Source organism: Cuculus canorus, chromosome 4 (genome assembly GCF_017976375.1).
Source record: "Cuculus canorus isolate bCucCan1 chromosome 4, bCucCan1.pri, whole genome shotgun sequence".
Taxonomy (NCBI): Eukaryota; Metazoa; Chordata; class Aves; order Cuculiformes; family Cuculidae; genus Cuculus; species Cuculus canorus.
In genome coordinates this window covers 22,545,259-22,564,470 of record NC_071404.1, presented here as the reverse complement: position 1 = coordinate 22,564,470, position 19,212 = coordinate 22,545,259, and the positions used below count along the sequence as shown (strand labels likewise).

Sequence of the window (19,212 nt, the reverse complement as noted above, 5' to 3'; positions counted from 1 at the left end):
ATTCCATTGTGCTACATGAAAAAAGAGGTTTTTTGAAGTTAGAATAGAATAGTTACAGTAGGAAGGGACAGACCTACAATGGTCATCTAGTCCAACCAAAAGTTAAAACATGATATTAAGGCCTCTTAAATATGTCCAAAGGCCTCTTAAATACTGACAGGTATGGGGCACCAACTAGCTCCCTAGGGAGCCTGTTCCAGTGTTGGAGCACTCTCTCAGTAAAGAAATGTTTCCTAATGTTGTCTGAACCTCTTTTGGCACAGCTGTGCAGCATTCCCATACATCCTATCACTGGATACCAGGGAGAAGAGATTGGAACATCCCTCTTCACTTACCCTCCTAGAAAGCTGTAGAGAGCAATGAGGTCACCCCTCAACCTCTCTTTCTCCTTAAAATAGACATTAGAGAATGATATAGCGAATCAAACCATCAGGTGATCTACTAGATCTTATGTGTAGTAGCACTTTTTTCATTTTAGATTTGGTTAGGGCGGTTACAAAGGAAAAGCAGTTATCTTTATGTGGTTTTTTGCTCTGAAGTTTTCCTTTTCAGTGGCCTAAACAAATTGGCAAAAGCCAGTTAGGAACTATTTTTTACAGATGTCGACATTTGATGTTAGTAGTTTGCATGGTATTTTACTATAAGCCTTGAAATCATCATGCAGTGATATAAATATTTCTCCTGCAGCATGTCCTGCTGTTTTATTTTTGTACCCCTGCAATGTTAATAAGCTACATGATGTATTATCATTATGAGTTGATGGTAACTCTCACAAGAGATATAAGTATTTTGCTTTATATTATACTTGAAGTCAAATAATTTACTATTAATATAATCAACTATTGACTACAGAATCTTTAAAGGACACAGATGAAAAAGCTCAAATGATTTCCAAACCTACACAGTTACCAAATGTAATGAGAAATTTAAAAAATATTGATTTTCTTGAGAAGAAATTAATATTACAAACTAAATGAATTTCCCCTTCATTTTAAAAAAAAATATTTAAATGAAGGAAAACAACAAAAAATATTTTAAAAAGTAATTATGCACTGCAAAGTCAATGGCAAGAATTATGTCATTTGTCAAAAATAGAAAGTGAAATCCACTTTAGTAGTGAAATAACGTAAGAGAGAAAAAAAGAAAGGATAGTAAAGTCTTAAAACCTCAGCAATATGTGTACTCAAGCAAGATAAGATTATAAAAATCTATACTGTATATTATTATTGCCTGCAATATGAAGGAGGAATTAGCTTTTTCATACACAGAATTCAGTTCCAGAGAAACAAATTATTTAAATCATTTTGACTAAAACAAAATTTCTATAAATTTTTTAAGAAAAAAAAAATCAAACAAATAAACCTTCCACTTTTAGAAGTATCACCTGGTATAGCCTAAGAATTCTGGTTCATTGTAAAGAAAGGTGGGTTTGTTGTTTTTTTTTTTTTCTTTTACTTCTTTTCTTTGTTTTTTTTCTTTTTTGCTGCCTTTACTGAAGGATTTAAAAGATATTACCTTGAGGGTAGTAAGTTCTTGTAAGCTAGAATTTTAAAGAAATAAAAATGCAGAAGCATAAGTGAGTTTTCATCTATATGAAAACATTTTTAATTCTTTCACCAGGACTATGATCCTATAAGCAGTTGCATAAACAACTAAATAATGATAGAGAGATTCGTGGTAAAGATGCTCTACTCAAGGAAAACAAACTATTCTAATTCAGTACAACAGATAGAACAGAAAAACACTGCAGTGTGCACCAAAGTATCTATGTGCTTGAAATCATTAAAATCCATTTTCTTTTAAAGACTGCATAACAAAGCATATAATGATTTTTTTCTTCTTTGTTAGATTATGATTATCCTTAGCTAGTTGAACTTCACCTTTAATTGAATGTAACATAAATAATGTAAAATGCTAGATTTATGACACTTTAAAATGTAGAAAAAACATTAAGTGTAATCCTTGTACGAATATAAAATGCCCTTTTCATTCTCTCGAGCTAAACAATCTCATTTATTATAATTAATGCTGGAAAGTTATTTCTGTTTAAGTCATTTTCACAGTAGTGGTTATACTGTTGTCATATAATTATCTGCTGCAAGTTTCTTTATTTCTTATGACAATTATAAAAATTAAAAAGCTACAGCTATGTTGGCTAATATGTTTCTGAAAGGTATGCAGAAGACATAAGATCTTTAAACTTATCAAAAACCCGAACTGAAATACAAATCTGCTTTTCTGAAACACTGACGAATTTTCACTAATGCACATCTTCAATAATGGGACTCCTTCTTCTTTGAACTCCAACACTATCAGAGAACAGATGTCCACTTTAATCAGAAATCTTCAAAAAAATATTTTAAAGCACCTATAAGGGTGATTTAACATTGTCTCAATTACAGTGTTAGGGTAATTATTCCTTAAGCCTACTAAATCTTTCAGCAAAAGAACCTGCATTACACTACTAGCAATAGTACTCCTGTATATAACACTAAAAGTAAGTTATTATTCAACAGATTATTTTTTTTGAGTAACTCAAACACAAGCACTTATCCAAATTTTCCTGAAAACTACTGTACTGCATGAAACTTCAGGGTTAAGAAAGGAAAGACTTTTCAGGAATGCTGCTAGAGTAGTGGAAGCTTTATAAACTTCCTCCTCCTGCCCTAGATAATACTTGTCAACAATAAAGACCCTCTTGAGGAAAAAAATACCATCAGGGTTTGGAAAGTGTCAGAATAACTTCATCTGAAATGGGCATTGCCAATTCAACTCTGAAATCAATAGGAGATGCTTAATTTATTTAATGTGTTTCTTGTCTCTGAGGGAAAATATTTATTCAGGAAAAGGAATGTATGGACCCATATCAAGATACTATATATCCTTTCTCTTAAGTTTTTTTTTTTTTTCTTTTGACAATTATGTGCTTAGAAAACACATTGAATACAGACATTCTTTATCAAACTGACTTGGAAGGAATATACCTGAAAGTTGCAATTATCAGCAGCTTTCGCATTGAGAAGCTCACAGATCTTTAGGAAGGACATCCTATTAATTTTATTAAATAGATTTTGCATGGGTTTTATAATTAACCTTTTATTTTCATTGTATCACACTGACTGTGGCAGAGCTGAAAGTAGAACCTAGACTCTCCAGCTCCCAGTATCTATTCCCATCCATACCGTGAAATGAACTCTTGGACTCAGGCTTATTTCTTGCTGATGCAGCACGATGCAACTGCATCCCCTACAAAGATTAGTATTTGTTTACCTGAATTGCTGATTAATCACTGATTAATGGTTCCCCTACCAACTGAATGAAAGTTTTTCTTAACAAATTTTTTGAAAGTATCTTAATATTTGTCATTCTTTTCAGGTTGTATCTCAGTGATCAGAGGCCTGAAAAGCACAGACATTGCATATTTTGCCAGATTTTCCATGATACAAAACAGCATAACTCTCAAGATCAGCAGCATTTTATATAATGCTAAGAAACAAAAAGTCTCACTATTTCAGACCTGACTATATACATAGCTAAGACTGATGGAATTAGAAAAATGTAAGTGGTCTTTTGCAACAGGCACATGACATTATTTTATAGCAAGAAAATATCTAAATATCATTATATTTACTAAAAATCTCAACGAGCTACAGATTTTTCTTCTTTGCTTCCCAAAGGAGTGTCTTGTGTCACGTACAGAACTGTGAGTTTGTGAAATTTTTTTATTGTGCAAAAATCATAGTTATGAGAAACAGGCACACACAAATATCTGGCCTTCAGGTTTTAGGAATGAAGCACAGAAAATAAATATGAAAATATATGAAGGTAAATAAAAATAATGAATTTCTATATGTTTATAAGTTAATTTGAGGTCTATCTATTGTGTGCTTGGTATTTTTATGGAGGCTTTCCACGAATTCTGACATTTCTATTCCAATAAATATGCGATCAGCTCAAGACCTGTAGAATTTCAACAATACATTCTAGCACAACAGTTGGCATTTGGTCCAAAGTGTCTGTAACCAAATAAGTATAAAACATATCAGAGTTAGGTATTTCCTACAAGTCTATTTCTCCATTGATAACATTACCTAAACCCTAGTCATTTGCCACCCATAAATAATGGCTTGCCTGATTAAATATATTCTACTTGCAGAGTTTTAACTATGTCTCAGTATAAAGCATTAGGTGAAGAGCAGTTGCAAAATACAGGGAACTACAGAACTATAATTAGCTATTTCTAATGGTTGTAATTCCTTTCTTTGCACATTTGCTATAGTAGTGTGGATGAAGTTTTAATCTATCTCCTCACAGCTGAATCCTACAAATGCTGCACGCTTAAATACTTTATCCCTTAAGCAAACTAAAGTTCCTGTGGAAAAAGAAGTGACTATTGTATCATGTTAAGAAAATTTTGGTCCTGTGTGGGATGTGGAAAGGTAAGAATAAGATATAGACTGCCTATATGAGTTTACGGTTACATTATTCTAAATGAATACTACTTTCGGGATCAGTAGTGAAGGAGACAGTGCAGTTAAATCCCAGAAAGCCTTTTCAATGTTTAAGACATTGGAGATTTTGAGACCATAGTATGAGGCATATTATAGGGATTCTCTGCTCTCCAAGAATATGCCAGTGAGCACAACAAAAACATTTTAAAAGGCACTTTTAATGGAGTTTCATGTGTGATTGTTCTCTCCAGATCTTTTTGGAAACTATGTTGTGTACATTTATATGCATATATACGTGTATTTATATAATTGGAACAAACAGGATTGTTTATCAAAGAGGTTGCCAAGGCACTGGGAAAATCACAGCACAGGATCATTTCAAAAGATATTTGTGAACCAACATGGTAAAATCTAGGAAAAAATTTCCTTTTTGCAGGAGAGCAGAATTGGTTGAAAATTTTGAGACTAGTAAAAAAATAATTGTTTATTCCATCCTATTTTCCATGCTTTCTTGGCAAAGAACAACCAAATTTTTTTTCAGCTAACAGAATGCAAACGCTCCAAACTTCCACCTCCATAAAGTGCCATTACTTTCCAGTAGGCAACAGTTACCATTTTAAAACTATAGCAGCATTATAAAACCTCATTATTTTGGGATAATCTGAACTTGAAGGAGCCCCTTCACTGAAGAACATTTAAAATTATGTTAATATAAATATAGGAAAATAGGGACCAATTCTGCTTTGAAGTGTATGCCCTGACTAGTCTACCTCACTACTATTCTGTAATAGTTTAGTAAAACTATCTTAATAGATTGTTGAAATTCAGTCCTAAGTGGATTTTCTTTTCCCACTTAAACCTAGTGCTGATGGGAAGTGCCATGATATAAAGCCAGCCAAGACAGTAGCATTTGGCAGCCATTGAGATTTAAAGACTAATGGACATGATATCAGATCCTTTTTCCTTAGATGTTTTTAGCTATCCTCTTTCCCTAGCTGACAGTCTCAAGCAAGATGCTAGTTAATGGTTTGGGGGCCATAAGCACCTCTCCAGTACATAATATTCTCCAAGTGCTAAGTCATTTTATACAAGCTATTTAACTGCCACCTTAGAGTAATGACTTTCCATCACACCGGACCTAGGCTCGATTCAATTCTTTTACTATTTATTGCCACAGCAATAAACAAATTTGTCTTGTCAGTACAGTCTGTTTACTTAGGCCCTTCTGAAAAAGTACCTTCTAAAAGTTAGTTACATGTGTGAAAACAACAGTAAAAGACAGAGAAGGACTGTGTTAGAGAAAATATTTTATAACTTCCTTATAAATTCTTCAGTTAATATAAAATTTAACAAGAAACCTCAGGATAAGGTCTTTTTATTCCAGAATGTTTTTTCCACTTAAAATTCATAGCATGAGTAATAGCATGTGGGACACTACCTGGTAAAAGCTAAAGGCAATTGTTTCGTTTCGAAGAGAAAAGTAAGAGACAAATATTCACTTATCTGAACCTTTGGGGGCATCTTGAATTTTTCTGCATTCTTCCACTACCATTTGTGAGCTTAAATCTGACTGTGTCCCAGGTTTCCCTATTTATGCTCCTGGTAAGTGAGCTACGCCTCTAAGGAACATCCTTTGTTAGGAATGGTGCACTGTGGCAGTATGGATCCTGTTCTCTGTATTGCCATTTATAAAATCTTGTATCTACTCCTCTTTCTTTGACTCTCGGACTATTTTGCTTCATCAGGGTTTGTCCAACAGACAGCTTCTTATGCCATTGTTATTTCTGAAAGCTTAATTCTGCAGATATGGTCATCTGCAGTACAGGAGGGAAAAAAAGGGGGCAGGGGACAAAATCAATTCTACTCAAGCCCTTTGCACACTGTTGTTGAATTCCTCTGAACAAAAAAAAAAAGACACAAAGACATGTTGCTAAAAAGGAAAATTTGTTTCTTTTTTTTTCTATCACCCTTTCTCCTCCACTTTTGTTGTCATCCAGGTACAGAGTTATGGGCAGAACAGATTATTTTACACTCGCTTCTGAATAAAAAGGATAATATATACTGTCAAAGTTACTAAAGCCTGTTTTCCTTTCACGTCTATGCTAACTGATGAAATTTGAGAGTGCTGGCCAGAGCATGCTAAGAGTAGAACCAAAGTCCATGCTGTTTTTTTTCTTCTGCCAGTTCATTGTACTTCTGTACATGAACATGTTGATTAAAGGATCTCAGGAAGCATGTGAGTCATACGTGCTGGTTCCATATGACTTGTGAGTTATACTCTCCAGGTTTCTTGCATACTATCAAGTGGATCAATAACTATTATTTCAGTGTTCCAGGACACTTTAATATATTTTCTTATATGCTTTACATGTTATAACAAAATTTCTATCACCATACTGTCAGAAAATTTCAGTAAAAATGAAAACTTTTTCTACATATGTTTAAGCAGATTTTATTTTAACTATGTTTTCCTACTTTTTTCCCCAAAAAACATATTAACTGAATAAAGAAAGTGCATTAAGAGTAACTTAGTCATGTTGTGGCATGTTAAATCAGACATCCTCAAACACAATTAAAATACTTCAACTGAATTTTAAAACTCAGCATTTGTAATAATGTCACTCATGGTTACTCCTCTTTTGCCTGATTAACACCCCCCAGACACAAAACCACAAGAAACTTAGAAAAAACCTGAAGTTAACTATTTTGTTGCCCTATCATGTACTTGAACTATCGCTCTTTGTTTTGTCTACAAGACAGTAGAAATAAATACATTTCCAGAGCCGCTAAATCTAGTAGTGTATCTCAATAATGACTGTATTATTATTGCAATACATGGCAGAATATGAAAAGAATGCTAGACCAAATTATGTAATTCAGAAGCAGGATACAATGACCACTGTTAATGGAATTAAACATTGAAAGCTATTAATAAAATCATACGATACATCCTTAAGTTTATTTGTCAAATAGTCTGTTAAAGAAAACAAAAAGGTTTCTATTTTCCACGTAAAAAGCAGAAGTTTCTGTTATTAGTTAACACTAGTGGAAGGCGAAAATACATAAGATCTCTCAGCCTTCACTTTGTAATAAAAGCTTCCACTGTCAGATTCCACTGACAGATGTAAATGACAATGTAAATGTCATTGCACTGCCCCAAGAAGAGACACAGATATTCCTCTGAGAAGACAATACAAATTAATTTTTTGCAAAATAAACATGCCTAAGACAATAATCTACCATGCAGCTGAAACAGTTTGAAGATACAAGTACTACAAACTTCCTGGTTTCCTGAGATTTAATTCAAAAAGCCTTTTCCCAAGATTCCCTCTTTGGACTCCAGTGGCCTTTATAGCATTATTACAACCTCAGAAAATAGGCAAGAAAATCATTGCATCAAGAAAGCTACTCTGCCATAAACTGTAGGAAAAAAAACCCAAACACTTTGCTGCAAGCTTATCCTATGTCTTGTTTACATGCAATTTTAGATATAATGCATTTTGATTTTACTTCCATTGTTGATGAAATAATGCAGATGCACAGTAACGGAACAATTGCCCCTGCAGGGCTCTTTAAGGTTGCTTTGTTCCTTAGATAGAGAAAAAAACAGGTTAAGACAAGCAAGTTGAGAAAGCTGGTATGGGCATATTTGGTTGCAAGAGAGCACACAAGAGAGCACACAACCATCAAAATAAACTCCATCAATACTATTCTCCCTTCCCTATCTTTAAAATTTATTTCTTCTATCATACAAAAAGAAATTTACACTCATGACATAGTTTCAATTATTTTATATGGTAGAAAGAAGCACAGATTTGAATAACGTAGCAAAAATATATTTTTTATTATTATTTAATAAGAGATTTGTTTGTCCTTTCCATAATTCTTGAAAGAGGTATAAGAATGGATAGCTTTCTTAATTATAATAATTAAGGCAAATTTATTTCTAATAGCATCTTTCAAGTTTACAGTGAATGATATAAGGTTTGAAATTAACATTATTAGAATTCCAGTCTGAAGTAAAAGAAAAACAAACAAACAAAAAAAAACCAAAAGCCCAACCTTTATAAAAAGCAGATTGCTAGAATATTTTTTCTCACTTAATAAATGTTGACATTGACTTTGCTTTTGCTTTTATCTATGCATAAAAACTATGTTGGAGCCTAAAAACTGTTTTTGTTGTTGGCAGGAGTTTTGTTGTTATTGTTCCTTGACCAAAAAATCAGCCTCCTCTGGAACTTTCTTTAAATTATCATATGAATAAATTGGCATTATTTGTTAAAAATTCTAACATTTGTCTTATTCTAGTATATACCGTGATTACTACTATAAGTATTCAACCATTTGACAATGACATTTTCATCTTGCTGCTGAGGGAAAAAAGCATATAGAAGTGATGCAATAATAATATCCCAAAATACTTTTAAGTCTGAAGTTATACTATGCTGGCCTTGAAATCCTCTGGTTGTTAAAGAAATTGTTACTTTTCTGTGGAAGAAAATCTCCTATAAAAAAAAAAGATGCCATATATTATACTGGGCCTTCTAATTCCTTTAAATAACCTGCAGATTTTGGCATACTAAACTGACATTAATATTTGTTAAAAAACATAAGAAATACACACACTTCCTTTCATTCTTTGTTTGTCAGACCTTATTTATTGCTGTTTTCCTGTGTAAATTACTTGCTCTTCTTAGGAAATGAAATAATAACAGAAAAAATTACCTCCAGCAAAGATCATTATGGATATAAACAAAAAAATTCTTATTCAAAATTGTGTATCTACTGGCACCAGTCTAGCAAGTTTGTTTGTCCTTTTTCCAATCCAAGACTAATGGGACACACAATCACTTAACCTTGCTATGAAAGAGATATTAATAGTTGAATTCACCCTTATAGAAACTGGACAAAATTGTGTATTTAACCCATAAAGTTTATTCAATTCACTGTATGTGGCTCAGAAAATCTAAGCCACAAACTTTTGATATACAGGAGAGAACCTGGAAGATTAAACAATCTGCTCAGCATAATTCTTCCCTGCACACCAAATGATCTTTGATCAGATTCTATACATTGGTTGTTTTTTTGTAAATGGGATGCATACAAGGCTGGCACACAGGAATAGTGCCAGGACCATTAACCTTTCAACATTATGATCAGACTTGAAGAATTAAAGTAAGTAGCAAATAGATAAGTATATTTGCTATTCTAACTCTGACTTCGCACAACAGCAGGTAAAAAAAGTATTGCCTTTAGGAAACATTTTTTTAGTTGCTTAGATAAGTTACAGGCTGAGAAGAAATGTAAAATTGCAGTTTGGGATGTAAAAAGAAATGCAAGATTAAGTATTTATCTCTTTTATATGTTCTCTTATGTTTTGACACAGTGAACATTTCAAAAAGCCTTATTACAGACTACATTATTTTAAAAAGACACTGTAAGAAGTGAGTTCACTTACATATTAAAATGCAGCAACTTATGAAACTAGTGTATACATCAATGATTTGGAGTAATACCTATCTGTTCTGTACAGAATCATAGAATCATAGAATCATAGAATAGTTTGGGTTGGAGGGGACCTTAAGGATCATCCAGTTCCATCCCCCTGCCATGGGCAGGGACATCCCGCTAGATCAGGCTCCCCAAGACCCCACCCAACCTGGCCTTGAACACCTCTGGGGATACTTGTGTACTTGCACTCTGCTTCTACTCAAAGTATTCATATAACAAGGGTAGTTAACATTCAAATTTTTGTTTATGACCTAGAGTGGCACATGCCAGTTTAATATGCTTGAGATTTTAATTTGTTTCCAGATTTTTAAAAACAAATATTTTTTCATTTATTTATGGTCAACTGTGTGGCCAATTAGACATGCTCTGGTGCCTTCAGACCAAGAACAACATTTTTAAAATAGAGTCAGATTTTTGTTCTAAATCAGTAATTCATATTTTTAATAATTCATATTTTTAAAAATTGTCTCAAGGAAAAGATACAGCATATTCACTTAATTTCATCAGTCTTTTTTTTTTCATATAGGAAACACTACTCCATAAATCTAAAGCTATTTAACTTATGTGAGAAAGACAATAGTGAGATTATGTATTATATAGTGGCAGTATATAATAAAATATCGACATTTTCTGTAATGAATATTAAGTAAATAAATAGATAGAATAGTACTTTGGCACCAGCAATAGAGAACAAAATGTATTTTTCACTTAATTGAAGAAGAAATACTCCTATAAAGGACTTCTTTGGGATCTTCATTATAGTTGAAAATTAGAAGGGATGGAAAGATCTAATGGTGTCGAGGAAACTGAAGAAATTGTCATTAAATACAAGTAGAGAACTGGGAAAACACAGCATGCTGAAAGGGGTCCTCTTGAACTGAGGGAAAATAAATTTTCATTGACTATCTGCATTAGACTTTCTCCAGGAAAGAGGCTGCTTTGGATGCAAAGGTCGCTAAATATTCCATTCATAAACCAGATGTCTCTTCTTCCACAAGTCTTTAAATTTTGGAATGTATTTTGTCCTCTGTCTACATTCAGAACTCTGACAGTATCAAAGAAAGTTCTGCAGTCTGCATCAGTGGGAGGCAGCCTGAGCTAGCAGCTGGCACGGCAGATTTGGACAAAAGCCTAACTCCACTAAGTCAGTAGCAAACTCCTCATCAATTTGACTGCAAACGAGATGTTGGTGTCCAAATTATTATTTTGTGAGGCATGGGTAGTGTTTGAGTCAATTACCAGATGAAAGTTCAATTCGTAGCATGACACTGGACATACCATTTCACCTTCTGATGATTTAGTTCTCCATTTTTCAGTTCAGTATGTACTTTCATATCCACCTCAGTGAATTGATTTGAAATTCATAGATAAGGCAGGTTATGTAAGTGCAGCTGTCTAGGTCTCATGAGTATTTGCAGTAAGAACTGATTCACCAAGATGTGTACATGTGTGCACACCCACATGCACATATCACTGCTTCATCCTAACATATATAACTGCAGGGATCATTCTCTGAGAATCCAAAGTCTTCCTCCATTTTTTAACTATTGATTAAAAACTGATGGAAGGTAAATATGAACTTTCTTTTAAATGTAATAAAAGAAAGTTAAGTTTTGGTAAAAAGCTGTTCGAGTTTTCTTGATATTAATATACTGCTTTTAAGAGTGGTGAACAATTATTTCGGTATGTATTTTCTTTTTAAGAGCAGGATTCTGAAATCAGGAGTGGAGGAATCACTCTTGTAATATAGCTTAAATTAAAAAAAAAAAAAAAAAAAGACCCATACACTATACTTCGTTTTGAAACACAAAAGGAACCAGAGCAAATTCAATGGGAAAGCAACAGAGAACGGCAAGAGAAATAGCAATGATAGACAGAAAATCAGAAGAGTGCAGAAAAATTTGTTATCTTTCCTATCAGTGTGTAGGGATGGATTTCCAGTACAGAAATATGCATTCCTTCTTTGATTCCAGCAGACGCAAACATACGTTCTCTGTGCAGTCAAAATCCTGATCAAAATGAACACAAATCACCGTGATACTCAGGTATATTACCTGAATGGATAGCACACAGGAATTGTTAGTATTTCTCTGGACAGTTGTGGAAAAGAAAAAGTAAGGAGAGAGGACATAAACAATATACTATTCTGGCAGTTTCAGTGAGTCATTTCTAGTCACAGTTGGCCTGCATTTGGTCCTTTCCTTTGCATTATGCATTTGAAGTATAAAGTAAAGATAAAATAGAAGATAAGATTCAATAAGCCTTAGTGAAATGTCATATAACACACAACCTTAAACAACTGTTCATTCTGTAGTACGTTATTAACCTAGTAAAGTAAAAATACATGTAAAAATGTGTTCCAGCACTAGAAATTTCTAACAATCAAAATATACTTCCCCCCTTTCTATTGTAAGTATATATATAAAAATCACTTCAAAATGCAAATAACTCTTCAAGAACAAATACCATATAATTTTGAAACTTAAAGTATTACTGTGTGTATAATTAGTAAACCACATATTCCTTTTCTGAAGAAATGTACAGACATATGGGGTAAGGTCATCTAAAGAAACATGGAAAAAAACTAAAAAGGAAAAAAACTCAAAGAGGAAAACAGACAATGTTCTTCCCAGGTTCAATGCCTTACATAAGAATACATTAGTATAACAGGGATCCCTGCACAGTGTGCCTTCTGTCTTAGAAACTGCAGGGGCTTTTTCCTCTTATAAAATGTCTTTTTACAAATTTTATCAGAATAATCTATTCTCAAAACGAACTGGTTCAAGACATAATTATCACTGAATGTGTATGTGTTCCAAAACATTACCCATATATTTTGCAGTGTTTACATAATCCAGAGTTTATTCCATGCCTAATTATACGTTAGAATTTATCAGAAATAAGGATAAGAATTCTTATGCATATATAATACACTAATTTGTGCAGCACATGCTATTATTTTGGGTTGAGGCACACAGGGTAATATTTAAGAAAAAGTGGATGTAGCACTATTTGAAAGAAACAAACCAATAAAGGAACTGTTAACATATAATCACTACACTGAAACCCTTTACTCAACCTCTCAGATGGACTACTTACATTAGCATTTTCAGGACACAGTTTCGAAAAAAAAATAAAATTATTCACATGCAATTTTAGGACCAGAATTCAAGAGAACGGAACAGTGGAAAATAATGGAATGGCAAAAGTACAGTAATTCTATGCAATAAGTCAATTGATGTCTGGTTTGCAATGTTTACAACAAGGATAGTTAAGTCTTCAAGAACATTATCCTGCGTTATTTGCACTGCAAAAAAGGTAAAGGGAAATGAATTCTGTAAACTAATGGATTCTTTCCTTAATTTTATTAACATTTTGGTCCAGAAGACAGATTAATAATCTGTCTTCCAAGTAAATGAAAGAATGCTCCTAGAGATAAAATTAATTACATTTATTAATTGTCAAAATAAGATTTTCAAGTCATCTCTTCACATACTATGAACCTTTTCTCTATATTGACAGTGGAACTTGGAGACATGGTCTAAATCTGAAATTGTCATTGAGAACATAGCACATTATCAGACTATATGGACTAAGGTAATGCACTTCTCTTCCTTGCCTTTTAACTGAATCACAGAAATTCTAAGCTCCTTTTCAAGCTATGCCCCTTACTCTCTCTGTAACTTCAGACACGTCACTTAATCTTTCTTTACTCCATGTCCCCCTGTAAAAATGGAAGCTGTAAAACTTTCCCTTATCCTCCTTCTTTCACAGAGATGACTATGTTCTCCAACCCTTACATATTTGATACTGAAACATGGGCTAACTTAAAATATTCTACTACAGACCGAAGTTGTGTTCATGCAGGAATACCTGAGCTAGCTTTAACACAGGGGTCTGAGGTGTGGCAAACAGTCTAATTTTGACTGCATGGAAACAAATCTGCAGGGAAGAACATGGGAGCCAAAATCTATAGTGTTTCAGTTTCACTGCTGTAGGCACTCTACTCTAAATTATAAAAACCAAAACAAAACCGATTAGGCCACTGCCTGTATAAATTAATAGTAAGTATATAGAAATCTGGAAAAAAAATGAATATAATGAAATATTTCTAGGAAGGCTGCAAGAAACATGAGAGAGACCTGAAGAATCAGGTGTGTGGACATGAAACAGAACAGTGAAAAGCTTTGCTTAGAGATTGTATGTATAATTAATAATATAGGAATTAATACAAAATTGCTGTATTGTCCATTCTTCAAAAGGTGAGAATACATCTCCAGATATCCCCTTCTATTAGAAGATATAAAAGTCCACAGAAAGAGAAAAAATAACAGGTATGTGATAGCCAAAGACTGAAAAACCTAGGAATATATTTAAAGCTCAGAGGAAAGATAAATGATAAGAAAACATAACAATCCACAGTATTTAAAAAGTAGAGTTGAATACTCCTATGCTCTTTCTCATAGTGATAAAAATGAACAATCACTAAAACCATTAAGGAAGAGAAACAAAGCAAATAAAAATAAAATAATTCTGATAGCCTTCAGAACAATTTCTTGTTGAAAGATATGCTTTAAGACAGCAATCTAAAGAAGGTTAATGACTTGTGGCAAATTACATTATTTAGTATTATTAATATGATTGAAAAAATCTTAATTTAAAGCACATGCAGATTATTAACTGCTAAAGTCAGGAGGATAAGTGGAAGCATCTGCCACACTTTTTGTTTCTTTAAAAAAATTTCCTCTGAGTCTCCTCTTATTTTTATTCTGTCATTAAAGCTATTTTAGCTTTAGTTTCCAACACACAAGTCTCTCTCTCATTTTCCCTTTTCCCTTTCCCTGGGGGGTGGTGAAGAGGGAGGAATTGGGACAAAACTGCTTGTGTTTAGCTGCTAATCAAGCCAGGGTGGGGCTGAACCATGACAGATATGTGGTAATAGGCATTGCCAAAAACCAGAAGGAAATGATTGAAAAAGCAGGAAACTTATTTACCACAGTAATGTCTTTACCCTTGATAAACAAATACAAATGCAATAAAAATGTTCTAGAGAAAATTATTGTGCAATTTACTTTAAGACAGTGCAATTCTAACAGCAAATTAGAGAAGGCTGCACATATGAGCAGAATTTCCTTGTAAGGAAAGCTCCAAGGACAGGGGATAAATTAACTCAGAAGTTACTTCTGGTTCTGCAGATTTTACTAATTAAAAAGATCTTTGCATACTGAATTTCACAGTCAATCTGCTAACATTTCCTTTTTTTTTCCCTTCATTTTTTTCTCCTGCATCTGATGCCACAGCTAATCATCAGAACAAAACTTCAGTCTACATCTGACAGTCATGTAGGCTGCTAGGTAATGTACATCACATTCTAAGAAAAAGAACCCTTTTTTTTCTTTCTAGCATTTTATCCTCACCTGAGAAAATAGAAAGAGACCTCTCCCCAGCAAATAGAAAGCTGAATTTCCTATTTACTTTCCCTGTGAACTCAACCTTCTTATTCTTACAGCCTTAACCATAAAATTGCTTGCTTTCCTTGCAAAGAGTACCAAATGTGTGAGTGGGTTTAGTGTAATGTTGAAAATTACCATTTCAAACTTTAAAATGAAAGGAAATTCAAAGCAATTAGTTCTAAACGCATTATTTTACACCAACTGAAATTAAATGTTAAATATTTGAAGTAATAACAATTAATAAGATTTCTTCCAAAGTGCTGTTTCCATGGAAAACCTGCATGAAAATCCAGTATAAATTCTGATTAAAACTTAACTAAGCTAAACACTGCAGACTACCTAGATTCCAATTAAATGTGATAAATGAACACTTGACAGATTTCAATTCCAATTCTATTTCTGTCAGAATGATCCATTAATGTTGAAGATTACATTATCAGAATTTGAACAATACAGTTGTACTTAAAATAGTTAAAATACAAGTGGACCTAGATCACAGAAAACTCTCACTTAAATGTTAGATATTTCTTATATGAAAGAACAAAAGTACATCCTATCCTGTTCTGTCGTTATTTATAGATTAATGTTAACAAAAATTTCTGGAGGCAGATGACATGCCACTGTGGAAATCTTGTTTTAAAATGTGACAGCAAAATCCAAAAGTCTGTAAAACATAATTTTCATCACAATGTTACCCACCTTTCAAAGGTCTCAGTTCAAGATTTTATAAAGAAGAAAATCCTGATTACTGTATGCATGTCCTGCCACACCATTTCTTTTTCAGGGTGGTTTTGTTTTCATTCACTTATTCACAGAATAATAAATTCATCCAACTCTATGCTTCTATCTATTCTATCTATACGATTCTATTTTTAAAACTGAATCCAAAAATTCATCCTAACAAATATAAAAATCAAAGTAATGTCTGAGATACCTTAATTATTAGAATGCAATGCCAGTTTTCGCATCAACACAAATACCTAAATAAACTGTTTTGCTTGAATTTTTCACACCATTCAAGCACTCTTCATTTTCAGTTACATTTCAGTAAGTGTGAAGATTTTCACTGGCTACTGAACATATTAAAAATTATACTTAGTTGTGGCTCTAGAGTTCTCCCAGTATGGTGGAAGAATACTCCATGTTAGTATGCTCTCTGAACTAGGAGTGTGATATCTAGCCATCTACTGCAGTAGCAATCTACTATGTGTCCAGGGGAATTAGCATATTGTTTAGTTTCATTATCTTAACCGCAAAACCTCACTACAAAACAGTAAAACAATTGTGCTAATTTAGGTACAAAGTCTAGAAACTTTTTTCTGAAATTGTTCTAGTAATACTGCTCTCAATTTCATCCCTACTACACACGCAGAAAAATTAAATGTAAATCCACATAAACAACTGAGGAGAATATACAGACACATGCATACACATACATAATGTAAGATTACTTCTTTTTAAATGAATAATACCATTTTCCTTATTGTTCAATTAGTCATTTGTTGGGATATGCACTATATGCATATGTAAACTGCTATAGCCATTCCTCAGTCATATATACTAGATTCAGTAATATCTTACCATGGAGAATAATATATTTTATTGGGTCAACATGTTTATTTCATGAAAGAATAAAACAAATAATTATCCAGTGCTGTAATCTTTGAAAAACTAAAACATGCACTTAGCTGAACTAACCTGTTCATTCTGTAACAGAAAATACTACCTTTCTTGCATATACTCACCAATTCCAAAGGGACTAGCAAATGCATTATTCCATTGATTATCAAAAATCTATACACTTCGACATACAATAATTTATTTTATTGCTTATGGGCAAAAACAAAGACAATGAAGTCAAAGTCTGACTTCATAAAATTTAGATTCAAGTGGAGAACAGTAAGACATTCAGGTTTTAAGCAATTCATCTAAAAATGAAAAGATTTTTAAAAATCCTAAATAGTTTTAGATAGAAAGGAAAAGAAACACTGAAATTTAAATTAACTTTATTTTGTAGTAGCTATAGAATTACTATAGAAAGGAAGGATTTAGGGCTTTTCCCTTCTAGATAAATAGACCCTGAATTTAAATGAGATGTTCTATTAGTATTGTACAAAATAAAGTGTGAAGAAAAGGAAAGTAATGTTCTTCTTTGCTAAATAACGAAGAATGGACTTGACACTCAGTGTTATTTTGAAAACAGTCTATATAACACTTAGGGGAAAAGGGAATTCTCTAAAGTAGGGTTTGTAAATTCTACTTTCTTTTGCTGATGTACATATTACATTCTGGGAAATTTCCTAAGAAACTCATGAACAAAAGATGGAAGGAAAAGTGAATATATGTCCTTTATGGTCTTTTCTCTGAAATGAAAAATATTGTATTTAATTCAATTACCATCTTCCCAGCCTTCTACCAGTATTTTTTGCAACATTTTAACTGCTTCTGCAGTATAGTTTTTAAATTATGTATAGAAAAGAAAGTGCTGGTTTATTACTAGTGTTATGTTCCATTATTTTGTATATCTGCCTTTTAACAAGCTTTAAAATAAAATAATCGTGATTTTAGCTATTTAATATATTTATTTATGGTTTTGGACTAACCTTTTAAAAGTCTACTTAGTATCACTCACTAGTGAAATTATGTGTGTGAATGTTGTGTTTGCCCCTACCATTTTCCATATGCTCTGCCTCACCAACACTGCCATCCGGCGTAGTCCTTTCGTAGTTGTCCTCTGGGAGTGGAAGGGCACCCAGTCTTGGCCCTGACGAACTCTTACTGCTTGGTGTTTCTGACTCCTCCAGACCGCTGTCATAGCAACTCTGCAATGACCCTTGATGTGGGTCCTGAGGCTGACTCACAACAGAAAACGTCACTCTACGAAACGGCTGCAAGAGAAAAGATTCTGAATGTCACTGAAAAGTTCGATCTTTGAACAATTGATTCTCAATACATGACTTAAGCAAACTAATATTTTAACATTTACCAATTAAACAATTTTTTTTTCTAAATCAAAACACACAATAAGTACAGTCCTTAAAAGCCCACTGGACAGAGTATCTGTGGATATTTACTGTGATACATCGTCCAGAACATTCCCACAGTATTGCATAGCCTTCTTTCAAATGGCTGCGTGAACAAATAAAACTGTCATAATTATTCATAAATTCTGTACAATTCCTCTTTTACTCAATAGTAATAATTTGAATTGAGTTTATATCAGACTGCATAAAGGTACTTGCCCGTGTGTGTGTGTATGTGTAAGACTGTGTGGGTGGGTATAAATGCTCACCTGTAAACTGTGTTGTGGGTATTAGCAACATAACAGCACACCCATAATCCTATTTTTAAAATAACTTCCTGTGGTTTTGAAAGCTAGTTGGCATGAGAAAGGAGAAAAAAAAAAAAGACGGGGGTTGGGTTGGAGGAAAAGGATCAGTCTCTTAGCTCCTTTCCTATAAAATTCAGTGCCTGGAGATAGGGTGTGTTGCCAGCTGACTTAATAAAGCCCTTAAAGTACTGTGAGCACAGCTGACACCACATGTTTCCACTGGGACTGTACAAACATAGATTTTTAGGGATTTGTATTCATTCGAAATGACAGATATTACTGTTGCTCTGGAAGCCTACATGCTGAACCCTGGCACCCGTGAACATCCCAGGAAGTAGGAGAGTCAATCCGTCACATTTCAGAGGACACTGAGGGCAGGCAGGATTTTCAGTAAGAAACTAGGGGATTCACCTACAATTTAAACTACACTAAAACAGTAATGATACACTTAATAATTTAATGATAT

The 19,212-nt window shown here is 33.3% G+C and overlaps 1 protein-coding gene across 5 annotated transcripts in view; it reads right to left on the bottom strand.

Annotated features, from left to right (window-relative positions):
- Window positions 1–19,212, bottom strand: part of PCDH7 (protocadherin 7) — a 278,809-nt gene that overhangs the window by 128,382 nt on the left and 131,215 nt on the right. For 2 of the 5 annotated variants that reach the window (XM_054064268.1, XM_054064269.1), the window contains exon 2: window positions 18,087–18,303. The exons of 1 other annotated variant lie outside the window; for it this stretch is intronic. In XM_054064268.1, coding sequence (XP_053920243.1) covers window positions 18,087–18,303 — 217 coding nt within the window. The remainder of the gene's footprint in view (window positions 1–18,086; window positions 18,304–19,212) is intronic. 2 more of the 5 variants (XM_054064270.1, XM_054064271.1) reach the window with 2 other exon arrangements.